At 42.2% G+C, this 27188-nt stretch overlaps 2 protein-coding genes across 4 annotated transcripts; one reads left to right on the top strand and one right to left on the bottom strand.

The window, feature by feature from the left end:
• Nucleotides 1–764: 764 nt before the first annotated feature.
• CCT2 (chaperonin containing TCP1 subunit 2) lies at nt 765–27044 on the bottom strand. Of its 3 annotated transcripts, XM_025476625.3 has the most exons (17): nt 26882–27044; nt 25802–25876; nt 25618–25683; nt 24347–24458; nt 23749–23825; nt 23521–23633; nt 22512–22714; nt 20599–20699; nt 20265–20392; nt 18156–18259; nt 15162–15281; nt 14641–14769; nt 14352–14455; nt 13982–14081; nt 12683–12824; nt 1482–1531; nt 765–1111 (listed from the first exon to the last, which is right to left on the bottom strand). In XM_025476625.3, the coding sequence occupies exons 1-17, from the start codon at nt 26882–26884 to the stop codon at nt 1017–1019; spliced, it is 1722 nt and encodes a 573-aa protein (XP_025332410.1). In that variant the 5' UTR covers nt 26885–27044; the 3' UTR covers nt 765–1016. The 3 variants fall into 3 exon arrangements, with proteins under 3 accessions (XP_025332410.1, XP_025332412.1, XP_025332411.1); XM_025476627.3 differs by lacking the exon at nt 1482–1531; XM_025476626.3 differs by lacking the exons at nt 765–1111; nt 1482–1531 and adding an exon at nt 8775–9059.
• On the top strand, nt 1827–4608 carry LRRC10 (leucine rich repeat containing 10). Its single transcript, XM_025476630.3, has one exon. The coding sequence runs from the start codon at nt 1972–1974 to the stop codon at nt 2809–2811; it is 840 nt and encodes a 279-aa protein (XP_025332415.1). The 5' UTR covers nt 1827–1971; the 3' UTR covers nt 2812–4608.
• Nucleotides 27045–27188: the final 144 nt, after the last annotated feature.

Here is a 27188-nt window from a genome sequence, read left to right as displayed (position 1 = left end):
CCCTTCTGGGCTCCGCTCAGTCTCCCACGAGCACCTGAGCAGTAGAGGCCCTGCAGGAGGCGACCGTGGCCCAGGCTCCCCCAGCAGCCCTCCCAACCAGCCGAATGGCAAGCAGGCTGATGGACTGTTTTAAAACAGGTTTAAAATCAATGTAATTTAATAAATAAATAAATAAATAAATAAATAAATAAATAAATAAATAAATAAATAAATAAATAAAATAATAATAATAAAATAAAATAAATAAATAAAATAAAATAAAATAAAATCAATGTAATTTAGGGCAGCCTGGGTGGCTCAGCGGCTTAGCACCTCCTTCAGCCCAGGGCATGATCCTGGAGACCCAGGATCCAGTCCCACGTCGGGCTCCCTGAGTGGCACCTGCTTCTCCTCTGCCTGTGTCTCTCATGGATAAATTTTTTAAAATCTTAAAAAAAAATAAAATAAATGTAACTTAGAAAAAAGCCATTCAAACAGTCCAAGAGGGCACCTGCAGAAGGACGGAAAGGTCAGGATTCCTATCTCCCCCAAACCTTCGGGCAAAGACTCCCCAGAGTTATGTCTCGGAGAGCTTTTACGCATATATACAGGGATCTGTACTTATTTCTTTCACAGATGGGCTCGTGCCTCCCCGCCCCCCGACTTCATTCATTTACCCTGAATATCTTCGCATATCGGTCGGTGTAGATTTACCTACTTATTTTCAACAACTGCTCTATTTATTCATATTAAGATACTGTGACAGATACAGACGCTCTCAGAGCTGGGTGCCTTAACCGGAGTGAGGTTTATTTCTCATCTATCTAAATCCAGTTGGTGATAACAGGAGACGTGTTCCGATCCTGGCGCCTATTTGGGGATCCGGGGTGACCGAGGCCCTGCCGGCTTCAACGTGTGACTTCCACACGGGGGCGTCTAAGGTCACCCTGCGGTGTTGCCATCCGGCAGGCAGACGGGGTGGGAGTGGAGGAAGGCAAGCTTGGTTCTACATGAGCCAGGCCTAGAGGAGACGCGTGTCACTTGTGCCCACATCCCGCTGGCAAGGACCCTTGTGCCCGAGGCTGGCACCAGGAAATGTCGGGGCCGGACAGCTGCTCCCTACGGCTCGACACTGTGGAAGAGGAGCACAAACCTTCGGTTGGCCACTACCCCAGGCTCCGTGCAGACGCACCGTAGAAATACATCCTTCAGGAGCCTGGCGTCCCTCTCCTCTCTCTCCTGCTTTTCTCCTTGTCCTTTGTCAAAAGGCAAACTGTGAAACTGTGGAAAACTATTCCCTGGCTGAGCACGTGCACTGCTTCAGATCCACGGGGGAGGAAGGGCGCTATCAAGGGAAAGGCCCTGAAAGATGCGTGTCCGTGACCCCAAGACACGCGTGAGGGCCCACGTGTGCTCAGGCCCACGGTGGCGGGGTGCTCGCTCCGCCTGTACGAGCAGAGCTGCAGGCTCCCAGGGCCCCAGCGGAGGCTGTTTACACTTACGGTGCCTCGGCATAACGGAACACGGGTGGTTAACATAATTGCGTAGATACCTGCAAACACACAAAAATACATCCATACGTTATAAAGGTTAGACTCCCCAGCGGGGTAAACGAATTTTTTAAGATAAACTGGTGACTTGGGGGCACAAAGGCTGGGGGATACGCATGAGCGTGGGCACAGTACTCAGCCCTGGGGAACAGGCCGCTTTCCTCCGTCACACCGTCACGTATCGGCCAAATGGTTTATCGTTGGTAAAAAAGAGTGGTGCTATTTTCAGCTTGAAAGGAACAATCCAAAAAAAAAAAAATGTAGATAAAGGCGGCTGGGGCTCAGGTCCCTGAGAGCGACTACGTGAGGCTGGCCTGGGCGGCCCAGCCCGCGTGTCGCGCCTGTCACCCAGCACTCAGGGGGCTGTCACGAGCACCCTGCGGTGCTGACGGGAGCCGCCCGGTTATAACGGGGGAGGAGGGTGGCCTCAGCACGGGCGGCCATGGGCGACGCCCTCAGGGCCCTGGCGGCCTGCGTCCCCGCCGACTGCTGCCGGGGCTCCGGGGCCAGAGACCCGCGGGACATGCCGCCCGACAAGACGGTGGACCTGAGCGGCCGGCAGCTCCGCCGCCTCCCGGCGCACGTGTGCTCCTTCCGGGAGCTGGCCAAGCTCTACCTGAGCGACAACCGCCTCAGCAGCCTGCCCCCCGAGCTGGCGCAGCTGCAGAACCTGCAGATCCTGGCCCTGGATTTCAACGACTTCAAGGCTCTGCCCCAAGCGGTGTGTACGCTGCAGCAGCTCTGCATCCTCTACCTGGGCAACAACAAGCTCTGCGGCCTGCCCGCCGAGCTGAGCCGGCTGCAGAGCCTCCGCACCCTGTGGATCGAGGCCAACTGCCTGGGCCGGCTGCCCGACGTGGTGTGCGAGCTGGCGGTCCTCAGGACCCTGCACGCCGGCTCCAACGGCCTGCGCGGCCTGCCGGGCCGGCTGCAGCGCCTGCGGGAGCTGCGGACCATCTGGCTCTCGGGCAACCTGCTCACCGACTTCCCCGCCGTGCTGCTGCACATGCCCTTCCTGGAGGTCATCGACGTGGACAGGAACAGCATCCGTCACTTCCCCAGCCTGGCCCACCTGTCCGGCCTGAAGCTGGTCATCTACGACCACAACCCTTGCAGGAACGCGCCCAGGGTGGCCAAAGGTGTGCGCCGCGTGGGGAGGTGGGCCGAGGAGACGCCGGAGCCCGACCCGAGGAAGGCCAGACGCTACGCCTTGACCCAGGAGGACAGCCAGGAGGGAGAGGCACCTGTCCTGCCATCTCTGCTGCTTTCTCCTGGCTCCTGACAGGCTTCCATGTGGGTCAAGGCCAAGGACGGAGGTCCAGGCACCTTCCCGAGACCTCCATGTGGGGCGCAGGGGCTTGCTCTGGGCCGCGGGGGGCCTCTGCCAGCAGGGGCGGAGGAAAGGCCTCAACTGCACCAAGGAGTGGACGTTTGTGAGCAACAGCTGCGTGCTACGGGGAGCAGAACTTCTCTGCAAGAAAGTCGGCCTGGCCAAACAGGTATCGTGGGACACTGAAGAGCAAGAAGGCCTGGGACGTCTTGTCCTCCGCTGTCCAGAAGCGGCAGGTCACGAAGCTCATGAACTCCTCAAAGAAGGTATTTATTAGGGATTCACCGGAGTTCTGGTGGCCCTGCTCCAGCCCCTCTGCGGGTTATACTGGGTTTCTATGAATGGCCAAATGTGATCTGAAAGTATTACCAATTCAGGCCATGTACGAAGGACGCCTGTACAGTCAGGCTGACGGAGCTTCTCCCCGGCCGTTCAGTGACCGCGAAGACCCTGATGAAAAGGCCTCCTGGTGGTCGGGCTGCCACTTGCCACTTGCCGGCGGCGCATACTGATTTAGCTTGCTCTCCCTCCGGGGCCTGGCCCGAGGTCTGCCCTCCAATGCTTACTGTTCCTACAATGCCAGGAAGCCTGCAGAAAGCAGAAGGCCTCAGTGGCAGCGTGGTCCCGCTATGATCAAACCTGCTGTGACCTGCCTGCCTCCGTAGAGCAGAGGCCCCTGCTTCACGTTAACGAAGCCGAGCTGAGCTGAATCCCTTCGTGTAGGGAAACCACATTTCCAGAACCGTATTAGGATAAAGGTAGTAGGTGAAAAAGGTCTACTTGAAATGAGCGTCTGGAAATCGGAGTTGCGGGTTGTGGTGTACACAGGGCGCTTCTGCCTCCAGCCTCAAGCCTCCCAACCTTTGTTGTGATTTGGTTTGATTTTCATAGATTGGGTCTTTTGATGGTCAGTGTAGAGCTTAGATATTTTGGCCATGTTTTTAAATGTGTAAATTAACGACCTTTTCCTCTTTCCACAAATACATCAACCTTCAATATACTGCTGTCGGCGGGTGATTTAGTAATACAGTCCTTTATGACCTTGGACCTTTCCGCCAGGGACACAAAACATGTCATCATAACTAAAACAATGTGTGTGTAGCTTTTATTTTGTGTGTGTGTGTAGCTTTTACAGTTACTTTTGCCATAAAGCATCTTAATCCAGCAAAGTTTGGTTCTAAAATGACACTGTAAGCAGACTATTTTCGTATGCTTTCCTACTATAAATACTTCTTGCTAAACCAGAGGAAGAAACAGTTCCTTATCACAATCTCTACTGCTACCTCCCAGTCTGTGGAGTACCTGCAACCCAGCGATTAGACTGCCAACAGGTCCCTTTAATCATGGATGTGATAGGTTGTCAAATAGTTAACTCCTTTAGTAACGACTCCAGATTCCCATTAGGCAGCCAGGATTTATAGTTTCTTTTCGCAAGCCTGACTGGAAAGAAACTGCACTCGGTTGATGCTAGGAACCTTATGCCAACAGAACTGCCTTCTGAGCTGTATCTACACTCAGCTTTATAGATGGATTGGACTTTTTTTGACCCTGTCTTCCTCTTCCCAAGATTAATAACGGGTCCACCTTTTCCCACACACCGATAAGCTACAGCCATGAAACAGAGTGAAGCCAACTAAGCTAAGTGGTCTGAATCAAATGTCAAATTATAAACATGTGGCACACAGTCAAGGGGTTTTCTAAAATAATATGGAACAAACATTTCTCAAACAATAAAGTGTTCACCACTGACTCTGTTATCCAAAAATGTTTTCACTATAGGATTTCAATGTTTTATTAAGTAACCATGTAAAGCATATTATTTTTTTTCATGTAAAGCATATTAACATTTGAAAAACCCCGTTTTCATAATAGAAAGTTAAAAATGGGGGAAATGAAGCACTGAAACCCAAAATGCGATGCAGCAGAGAAAAATCTCTTTCCAATTTTTTAAGATTTGAAAGAGAGCATTCGCATATACACGCATGAGGCGGGAGCGGCAGAAAAGAGAATCCTAAGCAGATTCCCTGATGAGTGTGGAGCCCAACACAATCCTGAGATCACAACTTTAGTGGAAACCAACAGTTGGACACCCATCTCACTGAGCCACCCAGGCACTAAAATCTGTAACATGGATTTTATGGAAATGAACTAAGTTTTCTTTTGTCCCCAAATGCAACATCATGGGGGTGCCTGGGTGGCTCAATTGGTTAAGTCCTACTCTTAATCTCAGCGTAGGTCTTGATCTCAGGGTAGTGAGTTCAAGCTTTGCATTGGAGCCTACTTAAAAAAAAAAAAAAAAAAAAAAAAAGGAACATCACTAACAGTTTGCAATTTCACATTTAAAATAGCGGGGGTGGCGCCTGGGTGGCTCAATCAGTTGAGCATCCAGCTCTTGGTTTCAGCTCAGGTCATGATCTCATGGGTTGAGATGGAGCCTCATGCCAGGGCTCTGCGCTCAACAAGGCTCTGCTTAAAGATTCTTTCTCCCTCTGCCCCTATCTAAAATAAATAAATCTGAAAAAAAAAAAAAAAAAAAGGTGGGCTTATGCCCTAAAAATCAACTACAAATTTTAGCTAAAAGCACGTTATCAACTATACAGTAACTTAGAAGCAGTGTAGTATGATGGCTGAGCCTTCCTCACTATGGGAGTTCAAATCCCAGCTTTGCCATTAACTGGTCATTTATCATCTCTGCACCTCAGTTTGTTATTCATCAGTAAAATGGTAAATTTCCACTCCCAAGGGCACTGTAAGGATTAACCAAGTTACTGTGCAAAATTTGCAAAGAACAGTGCCTGGCAGGTGACAGCTAATATTTACGTAACATGTTCCTTTACTAAGTATTGTACCATGCAGCACAGTACTTCTATTCACAAGCAGAACTCCTTGCCTGAAGGCAAAAATATGAGGACAATGGGACAAAAAGGCCTTTTCTGTCTTGGTAAAATTTTCAGCATCTGTGGTCTTGAAGAACTAGAACAATGCAGTGAGAAATGTTTCTGGCTTATCCTTAGGGAAAACACACCAACATGATTACCAAGGATTTATTTTTAAATTTCTAAATGAATATACTTTGCCCTTTTCCTACATTACTTTAGAATCTGCAAAATCACCAAAGTACTTGAAAATGTGAGACTGTTCCTTGACAGTAAACCCATGTACCATGAGAGGCAAGAGTCACAGGACTAAAGACATGGCTGTGTGTCTGCTAGACAGGACTTTCTACCCCTTTGTCACTGTATATATATACCTTGTAATCTCACCACCGTAGAAGGGGTATTAATGCTATTGAAAAAATTAAGTTTACAGGCTTTTCTTCCTTTCTGGACTACTTCTGGAGAAGAGAACAGGAAGCAGAAATTTACCTTTGGATCATCAGTTGTCTACTGCAATACTACCAGGTTATCGGATTTTTGGAGATGTGATCATGCACTGAGCCCACAGGGTTAGGGGACAGACTGACACTTTTGAACACCACTGTTGGTCAGGTACTGCCTTCAGGTCTTGTGTAAATCAATTCATATAATCGTTTTAATACCCCTTTGAAAGAGGTGTTAGGTGCTGCTCAATTTAAAAATAAATCTGCCCCCCCGCAAATAAATAATAAATCTGATGGGCGCCTGGGTGGCTCAGTTGGTTAAGCATCTGACTCCTGATCTCAGGGTTGAGTTTGAGCACAGTACTGGGCTCCACGCCAGGCAATGAGCCTACTGAGAAAGAAAAGGAAAAAAAGAAAAACCCGAACTTGTTTGTTCTTATTCATTTTGACAATATGAAATGTTCCATAGTAATTCTGATTTTAAAAAGTAAAAAAAAAAAAAAAAAAAAGTCAAGTCCTCTTTACATTTCTGTTGATGTCCTAATACACTGGAGTAGGTACAAAACAAGGCAGACTTTAGAAAAGGACTCTGCACAAGAGTATTCTGTTGACTTTTATCAGTCAAGGTCCTGGCAGGAAAATGCATTCATCCCACAGTTCATAAGGAGAGACCTTAACAGAGGACCTATTACTAGATAAGACTGGGGAGGTGGGGGTGGGGAATCAAGATAGTACCCAGACAACCAGATAGGAATGTTAAGAGCAGCAGTCATCACCATAAGGTTAGAGGAACAGGGAACAGAAATGTCACCCTAATCTAATAAGAGCTAAAAGGCATGAAAAAAGGGGCTGTCAAAGTCTAGTGACAGGTCTCACAGGGGTGCAGCCATTTCCAGAGACAACACAAGCAGGAAGGAGGGATTCCCTATCCCAGATCCTGCCACTGCCCCTGCAGTTCCACCACAGGCAGCTGAGAGGCAGTCAGCGAGAAAAATGGGCCGATGGCCTCCGAGCAGCCAAAGAATGGATCCTGGCTTGAGGACAGGAAAAGGAGAAGAAACAGGATACAGATTTTCCTTCAAAGAAAAACTGAAGGCCACCTAAAGATCCTAAGCACACAATCTTTCATGTAGCTACTGTTAACACACATTCTAAACCTCTAATTCCATGGCACAAAAGTTTTGTGAAAAACTCGCTGCTTCCGTACCTACGATTTCTGAGTTATAAGGAACTCTATTCTAAAACTGTTATAGGAATGAGGCCTAGCTTGGTATTTACATTTAGACATTAAAATTTGTGAACTTGAGATAGTCTAGGTTTATGGCAACAGCGTAATAAGGGCTTCAAAGGATATGAATTCAAAGAAGGGAGTATCTTGGATGTGACAATGAAGATGCCATGTCTCTACCTCTTTTTAGATGAACGCTTACTTAAGATCACTGGAGAGAACATGCTCAAGCATCCTTGTAAGTAAGATCTTACTCTAGCTATTTAGTACTCAAGACAGATGTTCAAACCCACTTCTACTGAAACCTTTATAAGTTTTCTTGGTCATGACAAGTTCACCTGTTCCATCTCAGGTGTGGGGATGAAAATGGATGTTATGATGTGATAAAGTACTTAAAAAAAATTCAGTACAATTCTTTTTGATCATCTCAGGAAAAGTTTCTCCTTTATGTGAATGTTGGAGGACATATACTAATATCGCAAAGAAAACCAAGTTTCCCCAGTTTTAACAGCTTCTACCAAAGTTATACTACAATGTTAAGACAAACTTTTCAGACAAAAACAAAACAGGACTGGGGTGCCTGGCTGACTCAGCCGGTAGAGCATGCGACTTCTTGATCTTAAGGTCAAGGGTTCAAGCCCCATGTGGCGCCTACCTTAGAAAAACAAACACAACCAAACAGGTCGTTTTATCCATGTTTCTTAGAAAACCTTTTTGCTCTATGGGAATAAAATGTCTCCCTATTAAGGTAGCAGAGGTACCCTATAAAACCTCAACCAACCTACTGCTGGGCTTTCTCTCATTTCTTGGGCATTCTCCTATACACTGATGAATAATCTCTGAATCTAAATTCACCTTTAAACCATTAATTTTACATGCCTATCTTTATCACTCTCGAATCCATTTGCCAAAAACAATAAACCCTAACACAACAATCAACAATGCTTAAATCTAACCACATCCATTTTAAGAGAATATTGCCTTTTTAAAGCATCAAAGATGCTTGAGAAGCAGCTTGTAACAAACGACTTTTAAAACAGGACCCCTTCAAACTTGAACAGAATCCATAATTATTTTCTTCTATGTAAGAGAACAGTATTTAGACTACCCAAAATGGAGAACTAAACCTTTAAGATACTTTTACTAAACAAAATTAAACACTAACAAAGGTTATATACAATTACAAACCAAGAGAGTAACCTGTATTTATCACATCTAACTTGGACTGGACAAGATCGTTATTTCAAAAACATATAAGGTCAATCATTAGTTAAACCAAACAACTCCATAGAGTATAATCGTTTGTTCCCATTAAATAATTAGAAATGATACAAAAAAAAAAGATACAAACCACTAAGATAAGAACAATTAATCGTTCAAATTTTTATTTTGATGCACAGTATGAGAAACAAACTTTTAAATCATCTGAATCTTATGGAAAATGAAACAGCAAATAAATTAGACCCATGTTAAAATAGAAGGTCAGTTATACGTCCAAACTTAAGGATATAAGAGCCACAGATAAACTTCGATTCCACAGTCTTCTTTGAGAGGTCGAAGTCTTTCAAACACACCTTTGCTATGAACTAACTGGTCCAGAGCTCAACAGCACATGGGAATGTTTAACAGGGGTGGTGATCAGGGACACGTTTCCTGCAAGTATTATAAAACAGACACTTAAGAAAAACGCAATGGTAAAACTGAAAAGCAGGACTGTAACCAAAGGTTTACATTAAATACAAACCCATCTGGAATCCTCAAACCATTAAAACCGATTCCCTATAACAAGGATGTTTCTACCTCATAACTAACATCCCTCAATTATTACTGTATTAGTAAGAAGCCATTACAAAATCTGTGGACTGTGAAGACCTATAGATATTTAACAATTCTCAACTTCTCTAAACAACTTAACAAATACACGTTCTTCCCAAAAAAAGGCTAATTCATGTTTTCAACTAATGTGTTAGTCATTTTACTAAATCAAAGACAAAGACAGTTTACTCTTAACCAGAAGTTGTAAAATGACAAGGCTTTGGGCATCTAGATGAACATCTCTGGATCACTATCCTAAACGAATGAAAACAAATGCCAGCAAATAAGCTAGAAAAGGGTCAGACAACTCACTCAAGTATATCGACAATGCCTTTCACATACATCCGAGATTTTAAACTTTTATTCTCTGGTGAGAAAATAATGAATCTCTCAAGAAGGTGGCATGGCAGGTGTACTAGAGAATTTTTTTACTTAGTGCCTATGTAAGCACTGCTTCTAGAGGCAAGTACAACAATCATTCTAGAGAAGCAGAAAAAGCATACAAACAGATCCAAAGAGCAGCATACTGGGACCATACAGAAAAAGATCTTCAGGACACCCGGGTGGCTCAGTGTTTGAGCGTCTGCCTGCAGCTCAGGGCGTGATCCCAGGGTCCGGGATCGAGTTTCGCATCGGGTTCCTTGCAGGGAGCCTGCTTCTTCCTCTGCCCCTCTCTCTGTGTCTCTCATGAATAAACATTTTAAAAACCTTAAAAGATCTTTAACCCTGAAGTTTTATGGGATGACTACAGGACGCTGAAAAACATCGGTAACAGAAAAAGTTCTCCAGCAGCTGTCACAGGTCAACTCCGGGAAAACAAGTCCCCTGGAGGTAAAATATGAAGAGTCCCCAGAGTCCAGTATGTTTGAGAAGGTGGAGTTAAACACAATTACTCAATGTTTCTTTACTGCAAATTACTGAGATCGTCTACCAAATTTAATAAAGACTTAAACCACTAAAACAGTGACAGCTGGGATGCCTGGGTGGCTCAGCGGTTTAGTGCCTGCCTTCCGCCCAGGGCGTGATCCTAGAGTCCTGGGATCGAGTCCCGCATCGGGCTCCACCCAAGGAGCCTGCTTCTCCCTCTGCCTGTGTCTCTGTCTCTCATGAATAAATAAACAAAACATAAATAAATAAATAAATAAATAAACAAACACATACATACATACAGTGACATCAGCTCAAACGAGGTATTATCGTGTGTACTTCAAATGTGGCTGAGGGTACCAAGTCACTGCAATGAGTGGGTGGCAGACCTTGCTGCCAACCCAGAAAACCTGATAGACCAGTTTCCTTTTGCTATCATTTTGCTTAAGGACAGGATATGGGGCACCTGGGTGGCTTAGCAGTTGAGCATCTGCCTTTGGCTCCGGTTGTGATCCCAGGGTCCTGGGATCGAGTCCTGCTATCAGGTTCCCCACAAGGAGCCTGTTTCTCCCTCTGCCTGTTGTCTCTGCCTCCCTGTCTCTCATGAATAAATAAATTTTTTAAAATCTTAAAAAAAAAAAACCCAAACAAGAGCAAACAACCATACTTAACCAACTTGCTGGCATAATTCTAAGAAAACTCTCAACTTCTCCTTCCCTCACCAATGTTCCATTCCAAAACACAGGCACTCCTCATTACCCTACCCTATCATAGTACCAGGACCAGAGAATCTTCAGATTTTTCAGCCCAGTTTTCCTTCCACTATACCACAGTAGATTTAAATACCATTTCCCCTTTTCTCTCTATGTCCAAATCGCTATTTTCTCCTCTTTCCTTCTTCTGATAGTAACAGAACAGCTGCCATTCACAGGAAGAAAGCCACTGAAGTGGGCGCTACCGGGTTCCGCACAGAGAATCCTTGTGACAGAGTCCATTTAAGGTGCAATCTCATAGTGCTCCTCCTACTCTCCTGTTCCAGAAACGAACTCTCCGTGCTCCCATCTAAAACCAAGCCCTCCTCCTGTTCTCCCATTCCTCCTCGCAGCCACTCAGCGGGCTGCCCCCCCTCCTGCATCCATCACCCCCAGAGATCACTCCCACCGACAGCACTGAATGCTCACTGTAGAGACCCATATCCTCTAGCTCCCATTCACAAGAGACTCCCCGAGAAAGCAGTTTATACATACATTTCCTCCAATTCTTCCCCTGGCCTCTGTTGAACCTAATTTAGACTTGTCCTCTCCACTCCACAAAACTGCTTGTTAAAAATACCAACGGCCTCTTTGCTAAATCAATCTTTAAGGTCAATTTTCAGGCTTTATCTTACTTATTCTTATCACCGTGGTGATCACTCCCCACCCTTAAGCACTTTTTCATTTGGCTTTTGAGACACACATTTCCTGGTCTTCCTCCTACCTCAGTGGCACCCACACCCCCAACCTTTCAAATTCTGTATTATGGAAAATTTCAAACATACAGAGATTGTATAAAGAATCCCCATGTATCCATTACCCAGTTTTAATAATTATCCTTTATCCATACTTTTATGTTCCTTTTTAGTGTCCTCTGCCAGTTGCTCTGAATCTTCCTAAACTTACTACTGGAGCTCTCAAGTGTTCAGTGCTTAAAATCGCTTTCTTCCTTTAGCTACATTCCCTCTTGGGGACACAATCAGTCTCACGGCTTTGAATGCCACATGTAGGCTGACAACTCCTAAACTTAGCAATCACACCTCAAACTTCTCTCCTAAACTACAGACTCAACTACCCAACTGCTTTCACAATGGAAAGCTCAAATGTCCAAGTCTGACACCCCCACCCTCCTTCCCAAAGTCTTCTGCATCTGAGATAAGAGAAATTCTCACTTCTCCAAGAAAAACCTTGGATGAGCCTTCATTCCCTTTCCTCTCACACCTTATATCCAAACCATAATCAAACTTAGCTGGCTCTACTTCAAAATCTTTTACCAACTCTTCTCACCAACCTTACCTGTATCTACTGGTACAAGCCACCGTCCTCCCCACCCATATCCCTGAACCACGGCCACTGAACAGGCAAAATTAACGTTTTTAATAACTACTAGTAAGAACAATTAAAATTATTAACTGCGGTGATCCTAGGTGGCTCAGCGGTTTAGCGCCTGCCTTTGGCCCAAGGCGCGATCCTGGAGTCCCGGGATCGAGTCCCGCATCAGGATCCCAGCATGGAGCCTGCAGACTCAGCCTGGTGAAAAGACATTTGTTCTTACTACTACAGCCCTTCACTCCCAATCTGGTTTTGACCTTTTCAAGCCTGGCTCTTGATGTGACCTTTCAATCCTGTGAGCTCCTCTATGTCACCCATACCTCTCTCCTCCTAAGCTTTTCTGCCTTAAATCTAAGAGTTGTGACTACGTATTTTAAATAACATGCATAACATTTTAGCATGCATAACATTTTAGCTACGCAGAAATGCCTTTTTCTATCAACTACAATTACCAAATACAATCATCTATTTGTTGCTTCCTAAAAACTGTTCATTAAAATGCTACAATACCTTGGTGCTGCTTTGATAATGTTGTCCACACGCAGAATCACCTCTGCTGCTTCAGCTGCACTCAAAAGAACTTGTCGCTTCACTTGGAAACTTTCTGTTATACCCAGTACTGCCATATCTCCGATGGTACCTTCCTTCATATCTGAAGAGAGAAAGTAATGTACTAAACAACTACAGTTTTAACTAAATTTAACAAAAATATCCCTAATGATATACAACAAATAAAATTAATCTTGTTATGAAAAATGAGATTACAAGACCACACTACCCAATTTGTTAGAGAAATTTCATCAACCTAACTCAAGCCTTTTAGAAAATGAAAATGTCAATTATTGGATCATCTGTATTAATGGAAGACAACTAGGTCAGGTAATGGAAATTTTACACAGAAAACCCAATCACCTGTTTTATTTTTTTTATTTTTATTTACTTATTCATGAGAGACAAAGAGGGAGAGAGGCAGAGACATAGGCAGAGAAAGCAGGCCCTATGCAGGGAGCCCGATGCAGGACTCAATCCCGGGAATCCAGGATCACGCCCCGGGCAGAAGGCAGGTGCCCAACCCTCGAGCCACCCAGCTGTCCCCTGTTTTTATCTATATACACGCATGTATGTGTGTATATATGTACACGCGTATATATAAAATTACTGCAAAAAATGCGCTCATCACTAATTACCATGGATTCTTAAGAACTGGAAGAGAATTCAAAAGCCATCTACTTTTCCTTTTAGGAGAATGCAATACTTGACTTTTTGACAGATATTATTCATTAGCTCTCTCTTCTCTCTTCGGTGCAGAATTATCTATCCTCTATGACTGCTCCTATGTCTTGGACAGTTGACTGGGAAATTTTTCTATTTGAATTATTAAATCTACCTCTTTGGTCACTTTTATCTATGTATCAAAGATCTGAGAAAAAAAAAAAAAAGATCTGCACTCAAGAATGTCTCATCTCTTAATAAGTTTCCCAGTGAGATTAGGATTTAATGTTGATTATACTCTAAGAAACTTAACAAAGTTTACATTTATTTCAGGATATTAGTACTATTTATGTATTTAAAATCCTAGCCACCACATAGTAAACTAATTACAAGTCTTCTAACTAACTCTATAACCCCTTATGAAGAACACTCCTGAGAGTGCTGAAAATAGGAAGTTAAACATTCTCCTAAGATATGTAATGGTTACAGAGGCAAGCACCACAGGAATCTTCTCTATGGTTACCAGAATTCATCTTAAAAAAAAAAAAAAATTTGTTATTACCCTTACTTATTACAGGGTTCTAACCGACTTCTTACCCAGGCCAGCAGTTGTGTTGCCTTCACTGTGGGCAGCTCGCAGCTGGGCCACCAGGTCTGCACTGTCGTAGCCTGCGTTATCAGCTATGATAGTTGGCAGCTATAAAGTGAAAAAGACAAATGGTAACCATTTGTCATTTACTTCCACCTAGGACTTTTAAAAATCATACATTTATATGCAACGTAAAATTGTTCCCTTTGTAATTACTACTCATCATAAAGATAAACTACAGAATCAAATTTAAGCAGTGTGAACCAGTTTTTTCTTAAAGCCAAAAACACAAATGTGTCCAAAACAGAAAAATGTATTCATTTAAAAAACCATCAACACTCACAAAATTTATAAATTCAGATCTCTTTATCAACTTACCATTCTCAGTGCTTTAGCATAAGACTCCATCGCAACAGCTTCTTTGCCTGGTGTTCTACTGGCAAGCTGTGTCACAGCATGAGCCATCAGCATCTCAGAACAGCCTTCAGATTAAAATGAAATTCCAGTAAAATATGATGTTTAGTTATCTCCAACAAACTCAATTACTGATTTTCCTTCAAACATGTAAAATATTTTAAAATTAAGTATAAATGCACTATATATATCATTATAGCCAAAACATTCACTGTCTTTATAAAACATGGTTTAATACTTTTAAAACACTTACCTCCTCCATACACTGTTCTAGAATCCTTCACAGTTTGGGCAAGAACACAAAGAGCATCATGCAAAGATCTTTCTGCTTCATCTAAAATCTGTTGAGTGGCACCACGCAGAACAATGGTACAAGCTTCACCTGAAGTTAAAAAATAATATTCTTAGGTCACTGTGAATACTTAGTTACATAACAGTAAAGAGTTTGTCTTCTATTTATGCAGATACTGGTTATGATTACTACTTGATTTAAAAATGAACATGTCCTCGGCTGTTATACATTCTTTTTTGCTAATAATCCATGTTCACAGTAATTCTAAATTATCTAGAAAACAATCATGTTGAATACACACTGTTCACAAAGGCAAGGTTAACATGAATCTGACCTCAAGAGACTGAAATTAACATGCATCCTATGCTTCTCAAGAACTAAGACACATCACATTCCACTAAACATAGTAACTATTTCTTTTAAATTCAATGGAGCCTATCAAAGATTTAGGAACCTAAATCAGGATCTACATAATCACTTACCAAGGGCTACCCCAGAAAAGTGGATAAGTTTATCTTCTCCAATCATGACTTCCTCAATAAGCTTGCAACTTCCAAGCTTCACTAGTTCTGGGTGGTCAAAGGTAGAGGCAATTTCACCACCTATGAACATGAACATATGTTAGTTAAACACACATGTTTAAAATTTGTTTTCTAACAAGAACTAATGAACACATTTAAGTTGACTGCTTACTATATACCAAGCACTCTTTTAAGCACTTCACATAAATTGACTAATCTTTATACAAAAACTCTCATGAGAGATATTACCCGATACAAAATAATAAAATTGAGGCAAAGAGATACTTAGCTTCTCATTCAAGGTTACATAGCTCAAACAAAAATATGGTGAAGCTGGGATTCAAATCCAAGTACTCTGTTTTCAGACTTACCTGTGCATACTCTATTTCCATAAGCTTAAACTGGGATTTTAACATTTACTGTTAAGCCTGAATTTAAATTCAGATTCTCTGTTGAATCTGGTCTAGACGACTAGTACCCTCATGATCCAATTTCCCAAAATATGAAAGTATTTGACTAGTTCATTACGTCAACAGATGTAGACATTAGAAACTGCTTAGAGTATCAGAAACCTGCTAATCATCAACTGAAATCTCAGAAAGCCCCTGTAAGACTTAGAAAAAGGGGAGACCTATATTAAGAATTTCCCAGAGCAAACCTCATGAGGTGTCAAAAAAGTAAATGTATCTTGGGGCGCCTGTGTGGCTCAGTCGGTTAAGCATCCAACTCTTGGTTTTGGCTCAGGTTATGATCTCAGGGTCATGAGATAGAGTGGTGTGTCAGGCTCGCACTCAGTGTGGAGTCCACTTGTCCCTCTCCCTCAGCAGCTCCTCTCCCATGTACTCGCTCAAATAAATAAAATCTTTTAAAACAAAAACTAAATATATTTTATTGCGTCTTATTTCTATTCCTATTTTCCTTCCATCTTCCCTGGTGTAAACTGAAAGGTTCAGCCATTTCCTTTTCTGGTTTTAACTGTAAAAGTTGTTTCCATCTTAAAATCCTTTTCTCTAAGTTTATTACTCTTTTAATAAAGCAGATTCCCTCTATCATCATCAACCAACCCTTTTCATACTCCTTACTGTTAAGTCTGAATTACTGATACTTGACATCTAATTTACAGAAAATTTATTAAAAAGACTCAGATCTTTCCAACTCAGCTGATTTATACTCATCTGTACAGCTGAAGCTTGACTGGTCTGCACCTGAGCCTGCTATGTGTTCTAGATAGACGCAAGATATTTGGGACACCACACCCCCAAAATGAGACTAATTTGGCTGATGAGAATTTTCACTTAGCCACATCTGAGAAAATATTTCTAGACATTACGAGAGCCAACTTCACACACCTTGACAACACACAATTTAAGAATGGGAGGAACCACAGGGTTAACGTTGCATTTGGTTGTGCTTGGCGCAGTGAATTTTCTTCTGAGTGTATGTGGCAATGTATCAAGTCGATATCAAACTTATCCCATGAATGTGCTATCATTAACGTTTATTTCTTATGTCGTATCTTTTAATTTTTTGCCTTAAAGGAGAAATTACCCCGTAAATTTTATCACCTTAAGCAAGTGATAGATATGTAATGGCTCTTAAAGAACTCTTTAAGTATGGAGATGCCTGGGTGGCTCAGTGGTTGAGTGTCTGCCCTCAGCTCAGGTCACAGTCCTGGATTTCCAGGATCGAGTCCCACATCGGGCCCCCTCCCCTGCAGGGAGCCTGCTTCTCTCAATCATGAATAAATAAATAAAAATAAAATCTTAAGAAAAAAAAAACTAGAAGTACGTTAATGGCTTTTTTTAAAAAAGATTTTATTTATTTATTCATGAGAGTTACAGAGAAAGAGAGAGGCAGAGACACAGGCAGAGGGAGAAATGTGGGACTCGATCCCAGTTCTCCAGGATCATGCCCTGGACTGAAGGTGGCGCTAAACCACTGAGCCACCCAGGCTGCCCCCCTAATGGCTCTTAAAGAACTTTAATTAAAGTAACCTCTCTTCAAAGTAATTAAAGGAAAAACATCTCTTTTTAGGTCAGAAGACCACACTTCTCAAAATATTAAGAGCGGATTAAGAAGTTACTCTGAAATGAAACCAATTCTACCCTTAATAATAATTAGCATACTTCTAATACTCATGGCACTCGAAAACTGATTTTATATCTCAAAACCCTCTTCTTAATTCTCATTGCAGGATCCCAAACCAACTTTCCAACCCATTCATTCATTTTCAAAGCCCTGAAAATTAGAGAATAAAGGCTGCAAAACGTAGTCTTTCAAGGGCTACTTAGTGGTTATTTTAAAAACTACTACTACAATAAAAAGTCAAGTTGCTCGTTGTCATTTTGATGTCAGACATTATCTTACTTTTAAACAAATTTCTATTCCACACAACTGGGATTTTCAAACTCATACCTCTATTGGAGTGTATCACACTATACTAACTTTTCATTATTCATTGCTGGATTGTTTCACATGTAGTTCAACATTACTTCCACAAATTTAAAAAAGTTAACAGAAATAATGTTTAAGCACTGGACCCACACTCTCTGACACAGTCAAGTGTTCAGTAAACGTTACTATTATAACTTACTGCAAAGGGCACAAAGCATTTGAGACTCAGCACTAGAAATAAACAAATGAATAAACTAGATAAAACTTAGTCCTTAAGGTTTAGTTTTAGACTAGGGGTAGAACACTGGTCCTGTGCGTTTGTGAGAAAAGACCTATTATCTTTAAAACAATGCAACAAAAAGTTACCTATAGCTATAGCAAACATGGCAGATAATTTGGTTATCTAAGGATGTCAAAAAACTGTTTCTGAGAATAATGAAGATATTCTCAAGTTCCTTAAAAAGTATGTCTTTGTACTCTGAACAGTGTAAATTACATATATTAACATTCAATAAATCCAAGAGTGATTAATGTTCGAAATTAATGTCTTTTTTCTCCTACCTGTAACAAGAGCTAGGCGTTCCACACCTGCAAAATCTGCATGTTCGATAGCCATAACACCAGCAGCACCAAAGAGCTGTTCAGGGTAATTGTAAATTAACTGCCTATAAATAAAAATGTTCAAAATTGTTACTTCACAAGGCTAAAAAACATGGAACCATTTTTTCCTTACCAATAAGGAAATACAAATTAGAAATCCCCTATCTTCCCTATGCAGTAATTCATAAATTATATAACTTAACTGCAATAGCACTGCAAACAGATAGTTTTTTTATATTGCTATTGACAGGATAAACCGGACCATAATCCTGAAAAGCAATGTAACAGAAATCCATCAAAAACCTATCAATGCTCACATGCTTTAATTCCACTTCGGAGGCTCTACAGTAAGAAAATGAATTTAAACGTTAAAAATCTTTAATGAAGGGATGTATAAAAATTTTTACAATCAACAGCAAAACCTGCCAATGACTCAATGTCTATCAGGAATGTGTTTGTGCAAATCACAATTTACCAATTATGAAAGCTTGATATTTTAAGTAAAAATTTATACTGTTAAGTCAAAAAAAAACAAAAAAAGGCAAGTTATAAAGGCCTATGTTCACAACTAAGTGAAAAACTGGAATTAGAAACCACACATACACACACAAGTCGGCTTAATAAAAATTTCAGGAAGGTTAGACCTCAGATTGTTCCTATTTTATCTCCCAAAATGAGCATGTTATTTTTATAATAGGAGTAAAAAGGACACATTTAGAAGTTTAGAACTTAAAAAAAATTTTTAAACAAATAATCAGTGTAAGGGTCTCCTCTGGTTGGCTCAGTTAAGCCCCCAACTCTTGATTTCAGCTCAGGTCATGATTTCATGGCTGTGGGATAGAGCCCCACATCAGGCTCCACACTGGGCATGCAGCCTGCTTAGGATTCTCTTTGCCCCTCCCTGCAAATATTTGATTTTCCATCAAATATTAACTGTCAAAGTTAACCACTGCCATTTTATTGCTAGGAATATGCTGTTTCTCTTGGTCTTTTCACCATTTAAAACAATCCAAAGGATTTAAGTAGAGAAAATTAGACAGAGACCCTGAGATAGGAATGAGCAAATAGTTCAAAGCAGTGGGTTCAGGCCGCCTGAACCTGGAAGCAATTAGAAGACTTTCTACCCAAACTCCAGCCTGGGCTTCTGGAGCAAAAGGGCGACATGGTGAGTACCGGACTCCTCTACTGCCTACTCTAGACCCTACTGCGAGGTGGCACTCACTACCGTTGGATCCTGGGTATGTGGTCCCGTAACATCAAGGACTCAAAGATGGAAGGAAGCTGGCCAGAGAGGCATGGAAGAAAGCTGTGAGTGAGTGCCTACCTCCTGGACACGGATTCCGTGTTATGCTGCCTCAGACCACTGGAGTGGATAGACTTTTTTTTTTTTTTAAGAGTCATGACTTTTTATAGTCTTTTCTAGTTTTACTGAAGAAACTTTTCTATTGCCTTTGGGGGAAAACAAAAATCTACAGACACTTTAGATACTAACAATTAAAAGTTCACAGTTTACACATACTTTCATACAAAAAAAAAGACCTAAAACTATTACTTTTCATCTCTTCGTTCTTGTTTTATTCCTTTGCTATTGGTTTTTGGCTACTTCAAACTCCCACCACTTAATATGGAATTGAATCTCTTCACCAGGGACGTCTGGGTGGCTCAGGTCATGATCCCTGGGTCCAGGGAGCGAGTCTCACATTGGGCTCCCTGCGTGGAACCTGTTTCTCCCTCTCTGCCTGTGTCTCTGCCTCTGTCTCTAATAAGTAAATAAAATCTTTGGGGAAAAAAAAAAAGTATCAAAAAAAAAATCTCTCTACTACTATATGTATACTATAGCCCAAGACTAAAATATAACTGCCAGAGCAGAAAACTTATTAATGTAACAAAGCTTATTAAGTATATTAACATAAAACAGTACCATCATTGTGATGCAAATGCCGTTATAAAATTCTATTTGAAAAAAAAAAAAGTTCCTAACAACATGTCACTAATATGAAGTATTTCCGTCTTTGCAGACAAAAACCATTTATTAGATTACAAATATTGTTAGCAAAAGCGCATACAGACCTGTTAATAAAGCAATTTATCCCATGCTTAAGAATACGTTCAACTTTCTCCTTCATTTTTTCCTTTTCGGCATGTTCTATTTCAGCAACCTTTGCTGTAGAATCAACTCTTACTCTGGAACCAAATATCTAAGACAAAGAAAAGCATAAACAGTAGGATCACTTTCTTTTACTTTTAAGAGTCCCACAGCAAAAACATTTTTATGTAAATACACTAAAACGACATATTTGAATACATTCATATATGTTTCTAGGTTTTTTTAGCGCAACTCATTTTGAGCCAGAGTTTATAAAGCAGCTAATAATTAGAATTCCAAGAAACATAGTGAACGTACCTTTATTTTGTCTGTATCCATACCAGTATTTGCAATGAGAATTTTAGCATTTTCAATTCGCTTTGGTTGATTTACTCCAATTTTTTTATCCAACAGAAAGCCTACAATAGAATGTTGTAATACTTCAAAATATGTTGATAAATCTTTATGTCTGCTTTATTAAGTTACTCTTTCAAAGAACACATTTAAGTTCAATTCCCAAACTCCTAGAACCTATAAAGCTTTTCACTAAAGCAAGTGATCATAAAAATCAATTTAGCAGGTGGAAATCTTAAGGGCACAGCACAAATATTAAGAATAAACATAGTATTTTGAAACTTGTTTCACATGTAACAAAATATGCAGTTGTGGATTGTAATATAAAGCTACTAAGTCCACTTTCATTAGCTTAAAACCAACCCAAAAGAAAAATGGTGAAGATTCAGGAAAACAAGGTATTGCTAGAGATTACTAAACTTTTTAAAGAACTGAGGCTGGTGATAAAATTTTAAAAAAGAAAAGAAAAAAGTGCATGTACAATGGAGTCAGACAAACCTAGCCCCAATCATGTCCATGCTGCTTACAGGCTCTATGTGTGCAACCTTGGACAAATTAACCTTAGCTATTCATGTGTAAAACAAGAGTTATCACCACTGGCAAAGATTCTAGTTTCCAGCCTATGGGCCTGTGATTTGGAATTCTCTTTCCAGGCTTCCTTTAGATGCACACATAACTTTCACCTTTTTAAGCCATTACCATCTTGAGTTTTCTGCTCTATTCAGATGAACCTAATTCTCAATCACTGGAATCGATACCATGAGGAATAAACGACATTTTAAGCAAAATTTGTATTAGAATACTTGTACAGAACACTCAAAAATGGTAGCTATCCTGTTTTCATCACCTTTCCTCACCATTAGCCCCTATTAAAAATGCTACACAGCCCTTGCATATAAATTCAACAAGAGTATTTTCAGAATTGTTACTCCCTTGAAATAGAGACAAATAACATACAGTAAGATCTGGAGACAAATCACTGGTAAAGCTGTTTCTCCTCTATAGAAGAGAATGCTTACACATTTGATAAATACAATATAAAGATGTTTCGGGGTAGGGGGATGGGGTAGCTGGGTGATGGGCACTGAGCAAGGCACGTGATATGATAGGCGCTACATGTCATATGCAACTGAGAAATTACTGAACACTGCAAATGAAACTAATGGTGTACTACATTAGCTAGCTGAATTTAAATTAAAGGTATTTTGAGGGATCCCTGGGTGGCGCAGCGGTTTGGCGCCTGCCTTTCGCCCAGGGCGCGATCCTGGAGACCCGGGATCGAATCCCACGTCGGGCTCCCTGGTGCATGGAGCCTGCTTCTCCCTCTGCCTGTGTCTCTGCCTCTCTCTCTCTCTCTGTGACTATCGTAAATAAATAAAAAAATTAAGAAAAAATTAAAAATAAAATAAAATAAAATAAAGGTATTTTGAAAAATTCATACTCTAAGAACAAAATATGTTATTACTAAGGAAATTGTAGTTGCTAAAACATTTATTACTTTTTAAGAAAACCAAGAACTAAAACTTCAATACCTACCAGCTAAATGATACGACTTACACAAACTTCCTGGAAAAAGTGCCATTTCAGAATAGCTTTTATTAAAACTGTAATTTCTTTACTAGAGACTGCAAGAACTTCAAGGTATAAAGTGAAACCTTTGAGATTATCAAAGAAATGCTGGCATGGTGTGAAATGAAGCACACAGTTAAGTATGAGAAGCGGATTAAAAAGACAAAAACGGTTGCAATATGATTTGTACCCTTCAAGACTTTTCTGGCTTTGTAAAGTGTCACTAGTCCCAACGAGCTAAAAAGATTCACTATTTATCCTTCAACACCTGACGAAAGCCTGTTTTCCCATATTCAACACACACATACCTTCATCTAAATAGGAATCTGCCAGACTTCCTCCTAGCTTCTTGATGACATGAATTGCCTCCAGATTACCAGAACCTTTCAGTCTGAGAACAGCTTCTACGGCTAACTGAGTAAAGTGGTCTTTGTGATGAGTAAGAAGTTTTGAGGACAATGTTGTTCCCGCAATGTTCATTAAATCTTGACGGAACTTAACTTCGTCAGAACTAAAAGAAAGAAAAAAAAAAAAAAGCAAAAAGACTCATGCCTGTTTTTAAAATGCTTCTCCAAAGATATCAGTCCTATTTTTTTCTTCAAAATTCATCCAAATACTTGTCAAAAGATAATTTCACCTCAGTCAGGGCTCTAAGCTTTGGCAAAAGAATTAAAGTTCACCAGCAATCAAGAAACGCACAATTAAAGGATACTACACCTTCCCCACCAATCTGGCAGCACACCAAAATAGAAACACAAGCAGACAAAATAATACCAAATGCTTCAAGAACACGGATAAATGAGTATTGCTATACAGATGCTATACAGATTATCGAGAGTGAAAAATAAAGGTTTTCTAGAGAATTATTTGTAAATAAAAATGTCTTAAAATACACATATACATTTGAACCCAACAATTACACTTCCTGAAACATTTTTCTGGTTAAGAGGTTTGTCACAACTGTTATCGTAAATCTTAAATTTATCAAAATACAGATCTCCAACTCTAGATAGATAAACTATACTATAATCAAATGTTTACCTGTTAAAATATTGAAGAAAATATTAACATTCAAAAATATGCTTATTATTCAATTAGTTAGAAGCTAAAAAACCCTCTACACAATGACTCTGTGTTTTGTTTTTTTGTGATTTTACATTCTGGAGTGTAATGTGGGGATGTTTTGTTATTGGGACAGGATGAGGCAACAGGGTCATGTTTCTGTATGCTCTTCACTATTCTCCAAACTTCCTGCATCGAGCATCATTTTGAAAAAAATGTTAAAAGTTTAAAACAGTATTATTTTGGTATACTGACCCATGATCAACTGCAGAATTCAACAGAGCCTGTCTTGCTGCCTTTGTGGCTTCTCTCCAACCCGCAATGATGGTCTGTGGGTGAATCTTTTTTGCAATCAAAGTTTCTGCTTCCTATTAATAAACGGTGGAAAACATTCAATAGAAAACACACAGAAAGAACTCAACTACTTCTGATACAAGAGCAAAAAACAGTAAAATGAGGTTAAAGTTGCTCAGATACCCTTACCCTTAGTAATTCTGCTGCTAGCACAGTAACAGAGGTAGTACCATCACCAACTTCATCATCTTGAACCCTTGACATATCTAGAAGTAAGAAACTAGTTCGTAACTCATTTATATTTGATATAAATGCATTCTGAATTACTTCTCCATAGCTTACCTAATTCTCCAAACATATTGACTACTAACCTCAATCTCACTTATCTAGGTTTCCTCACTGGACAAACTCTTTAGAGATTCTCAGCCTAGAAATGTTTTATTATTAATTGCATGGCACTTCAGAAGCTTTTAGTTTACTAATGGTAGTAATTAAAAATTGGACATCAATTAACTGAAAAGTAGTCAATAAAGCCTAGTTAAAAATCATTTCAGGGGCGCCCAGGTGGCTCAGTGGTTTAGCACCTGCCTTCGGCTCAGGGCGTGATCCTGGGGTCCTGGGATCGAGTCCCGCATAGGGCTCCGTGCATGGAGCCTGCTTCTCCCTCTGCCTGTGTCTCTGCCTCTCTCCGTCTCTCATGAGTAAATAAATAAAATCTTTTAAAAAATAAATTAAAAAAAATGTGTTTTAAAAATGGTAAAAAAAACTTTATCACTTTCAGACTTACCAACTAAAACTTTAGCTGCTGGATTGTCCACACCGATGTTTTTTAGAATAGTTGCACCATCATTAGTTACCATAAGGGAAGCATCTCGTCCACTGCTTAATAGAATTTTATCCTAAAAGGAACAGATTTGATTCAAGTTAAGATACAAACACATCTGGAAGAATGTATGGGTCAATCAGTACTCTCATATTCTGCTAACGTGTAAATACTCTGGATGGCAATTTGGCAAAAATCCAAATTTTTCCAGTGCATACACTCTGTAAGCAAACCCTGGTGTTTGTCCCCAAAAACACTCAAACAAGGAGACATTAACCAGGTTGTTTCAGCACCACAATAGCAAAAACAATGGAAACAAACTAAGTGTCCCTCAATGTGGTTTAATAAATAGAAAATACAGATTATCTATACTAAAAAGGATTTTCTTAAAACCTACAGAAAAGGGGCAGCCCGGGTGGCTCAGCAGCTTAGCACCACCTTCAGCCCAGAACCTGAACCTGGAGACCTGGGATTGAGTCCCACGTTGGGCTCCCTGCGTGGAGGCTGCCTCTCTCTCTCTCTCATGAATAAATAAAATATTTTTTTTAAAAAAACCTACAGAAAAAGTACACAAAGTAGTATCTTTAAAGAATACATGTAACAAAACACATAATAGGCGCCTAAATCTATTGGGAACATTTACACCCAGATAGAAGAATGGTTGTCACTGGAGAAGGGATTGAAGATGGTGGTCTAAGGGGCTTTAGTTGTATCAGCACTGTTCTGATTTTTAGGAAAGAGAACCTATCCATGTCTTAACATATATAAAAGTTAATTTTGAAGTTTAAAAAGCATCCCCAGAGGGACGCGTGGGTAGCTCAGTGGCTAAGCATCTGCCTTTAGCTCAAGGCATGATCCTGAAGTCCTGGGATCAAGTCCCACATGAGGCTCCCTGCATGGAGGCTGCTTCTCCCTCTGCCTGTGTCTCTGCCTCTCTAATGAATAAATAAAATCTCAAAAAAAATTTTTTTTTAATTTTTATTTATTTATGATAGTCACACACAGAAAGAGAGAGAGAGAGAGGCAGAGACACAGGCAGAGGGAGAAGCAGGCTCCATGCTCCGGGAGCCTGACATGGGATTCGATCCTGGGTCTCCAGGATCGAGACCTGGGCCAAAGGCAGGCGCCAAACCGCTGTGCCACCCAGGGATCCCCCCAAGAGGGAGTTCTTAAATAGATTTCCAACAACGGGTCTCAAGCAGCATCGAACCATACGGATTCCTTGTTGTCCTTACCATGCCCTTAGGTCCTAGGGTGCTCTTCACCAAGTCTCCAATAGCAATGGCACCAATAAAAGACGACTGGAATAATTAAAAAAAAAAAAAGATAAAGAAATTAGAAGTAAAAATCAATCTTACAGTCTGAAAATTCGTAAAGTGCAACAGCAAGACTTTTAGAGAATGGGAGAAGGCAGCTTACCAGCCGAGCCGTCTCCGCTCTCTCTTCATCAGCTCCAGCCTTGAAGATGTTCACAGGTGCGAGGGAAAGGGACGCCTGAAAGAAGAAGAAAAAAAAAAAATCAACAATCAGCTTGAATACCAATATTTAACGCGTATTGATGCATTCCTGCTAGAAATACGTGTAGGCATTTAAGAGGTCAGTTCACGGCAGAAGCGCACTTCGCACTTCTCCCAGCAAATGACGTTGTGCATCACCCCGGGGCGGAGGTCTGCGGAAGCGGGGACGAGGGGCTGCAAAGCTGTGTGAACGAGGGGATCTGCGGGCGCTCGCCCTCCGGGTAAACATCACAGCGCGGAGGAGGGCTGTGCAGGCTGAACACGGGGCAGCCCTAGCGCCGCCTGCGGCCCGGGCCGTGACCCCGGGGTCCCAGGATCGAGTCCCGCGTCGGGCTCCCAGTGGGGAGCCTGCTTCTCCGTCCGCCTGTGTCTCTGCTTTAATCAACAAATAATTTTTTTTTTTTTTTTAAAGGCTTGGGGATCCCTGGGTGGCTCAGCGGTTTGGCGCCTGCTTTGGGCCCAGGGCGTGACCCCGGGGTCACGGGATCGAGGCCCAGGTCGGGCTCCTGCGTGGAGCCTGCTTCTCCGACTCTCTCTCTGTGTCTATCATGACTAAATAAATAAATAAATCTTTAAAAAAAAAAAAAAAAAAAGGGTTAAGGTGGCTTTGAGGCCGAGGTAGGCAGGAGCCTCCATCTGCGCCCGCGGCTCCACGCCCCGCCCCGCCCCGCCGAGGAGGGCGGGGCCTGCCGCGCCAGCCCGCCCCGGGCACTAGAAGCTTCTCCGCGCGGCTGAGCCCGGGGCCTCGGGCCCTGGGAGCAGCCGAGCCCGCCCGAGACGCGGCACCGAAGCCCGCACCCCCCCCCCCCCGCGCCGGGAGCGACGGAGGGCTCGGCCGGCGGCCCGCGCCATGCGCGGCGGGCGGCCTCGCGGGACGGACACGAGGAGCCTGCGGCGACGGGAGGGCGGACGCGAGGGGCGGCGGGGGGCGGGGGGCGGGGGGCGGCGGGGGGCTTGGGCAGGGCCGCGGGGCCAGACTCACCATGGTTCCGCGGCTTCGGCACACGCGCTCGCCCCTCACGGCTCACGCCCGGGACCGGAGGGAAGAGAAGCCGGAAATGACGGCACACGCTCCACCGCAGGGGGCGGGGCCCGGCCGGCGCGCGCCGCTGCCGCCTGGCGCCGCCCTCTGGGCCAGGGCGGGGAAGCCGTTGGGAGCGGAGGACGGCGTCGGAAACGTAGCACGTCACAGGGAGGGGGCGGGGCTTCGGCTCACGCTCCGCCCCCTGCGGCACCGCCCACTGGGGGCGGGGCCGACGTCAGGGGTGGAGCCCGCGGCGAACAAAGGG

Source organism: Canis lupus, chromosome 10, assembly GCF_003254725.2.
Source record: "Canis lupus dingo isolate Sandy chromosome 10, ASM325472v2, whole genome shotgun sequence".
Classification (NCBI taxonomy): Eukaryota; Metazoa; Chordata; class Mammalia; order Carnivora; family Canidae; genus Canis; species Canis lupus.
This window is presented reverse-complemented; position numbering and strand designations above follow the sequence as displayed.

Excerpts from the sequence above, each read along its gene's own strand:
- LRRC10 (XM_025476630.3), top strand. The coding sequence starts at position 1,972 with ATGGGCGACGCCCTCAGGGCCCTGGCGGCCTGCGTCCCCGCCGACTGC.
- CCT2 (XM_025476625.3), bottom strand. Across the intron at positions 25,684-25,801 it reads GAGCGGAGACGGCTCGGCTG|TCGTCTTTTATTGGTGCCAT; the intron begins GTAAGCTGCCTT and ends TAATTATTCCAG. Across the intron at positions 12,825-13,981 it reads CAACACAACTGCTGGCCTGG|ATATGAAGGAAGGTACCATC; the intron begins GTAAGAAGTCGG and ends TTCTCTCTTCAG.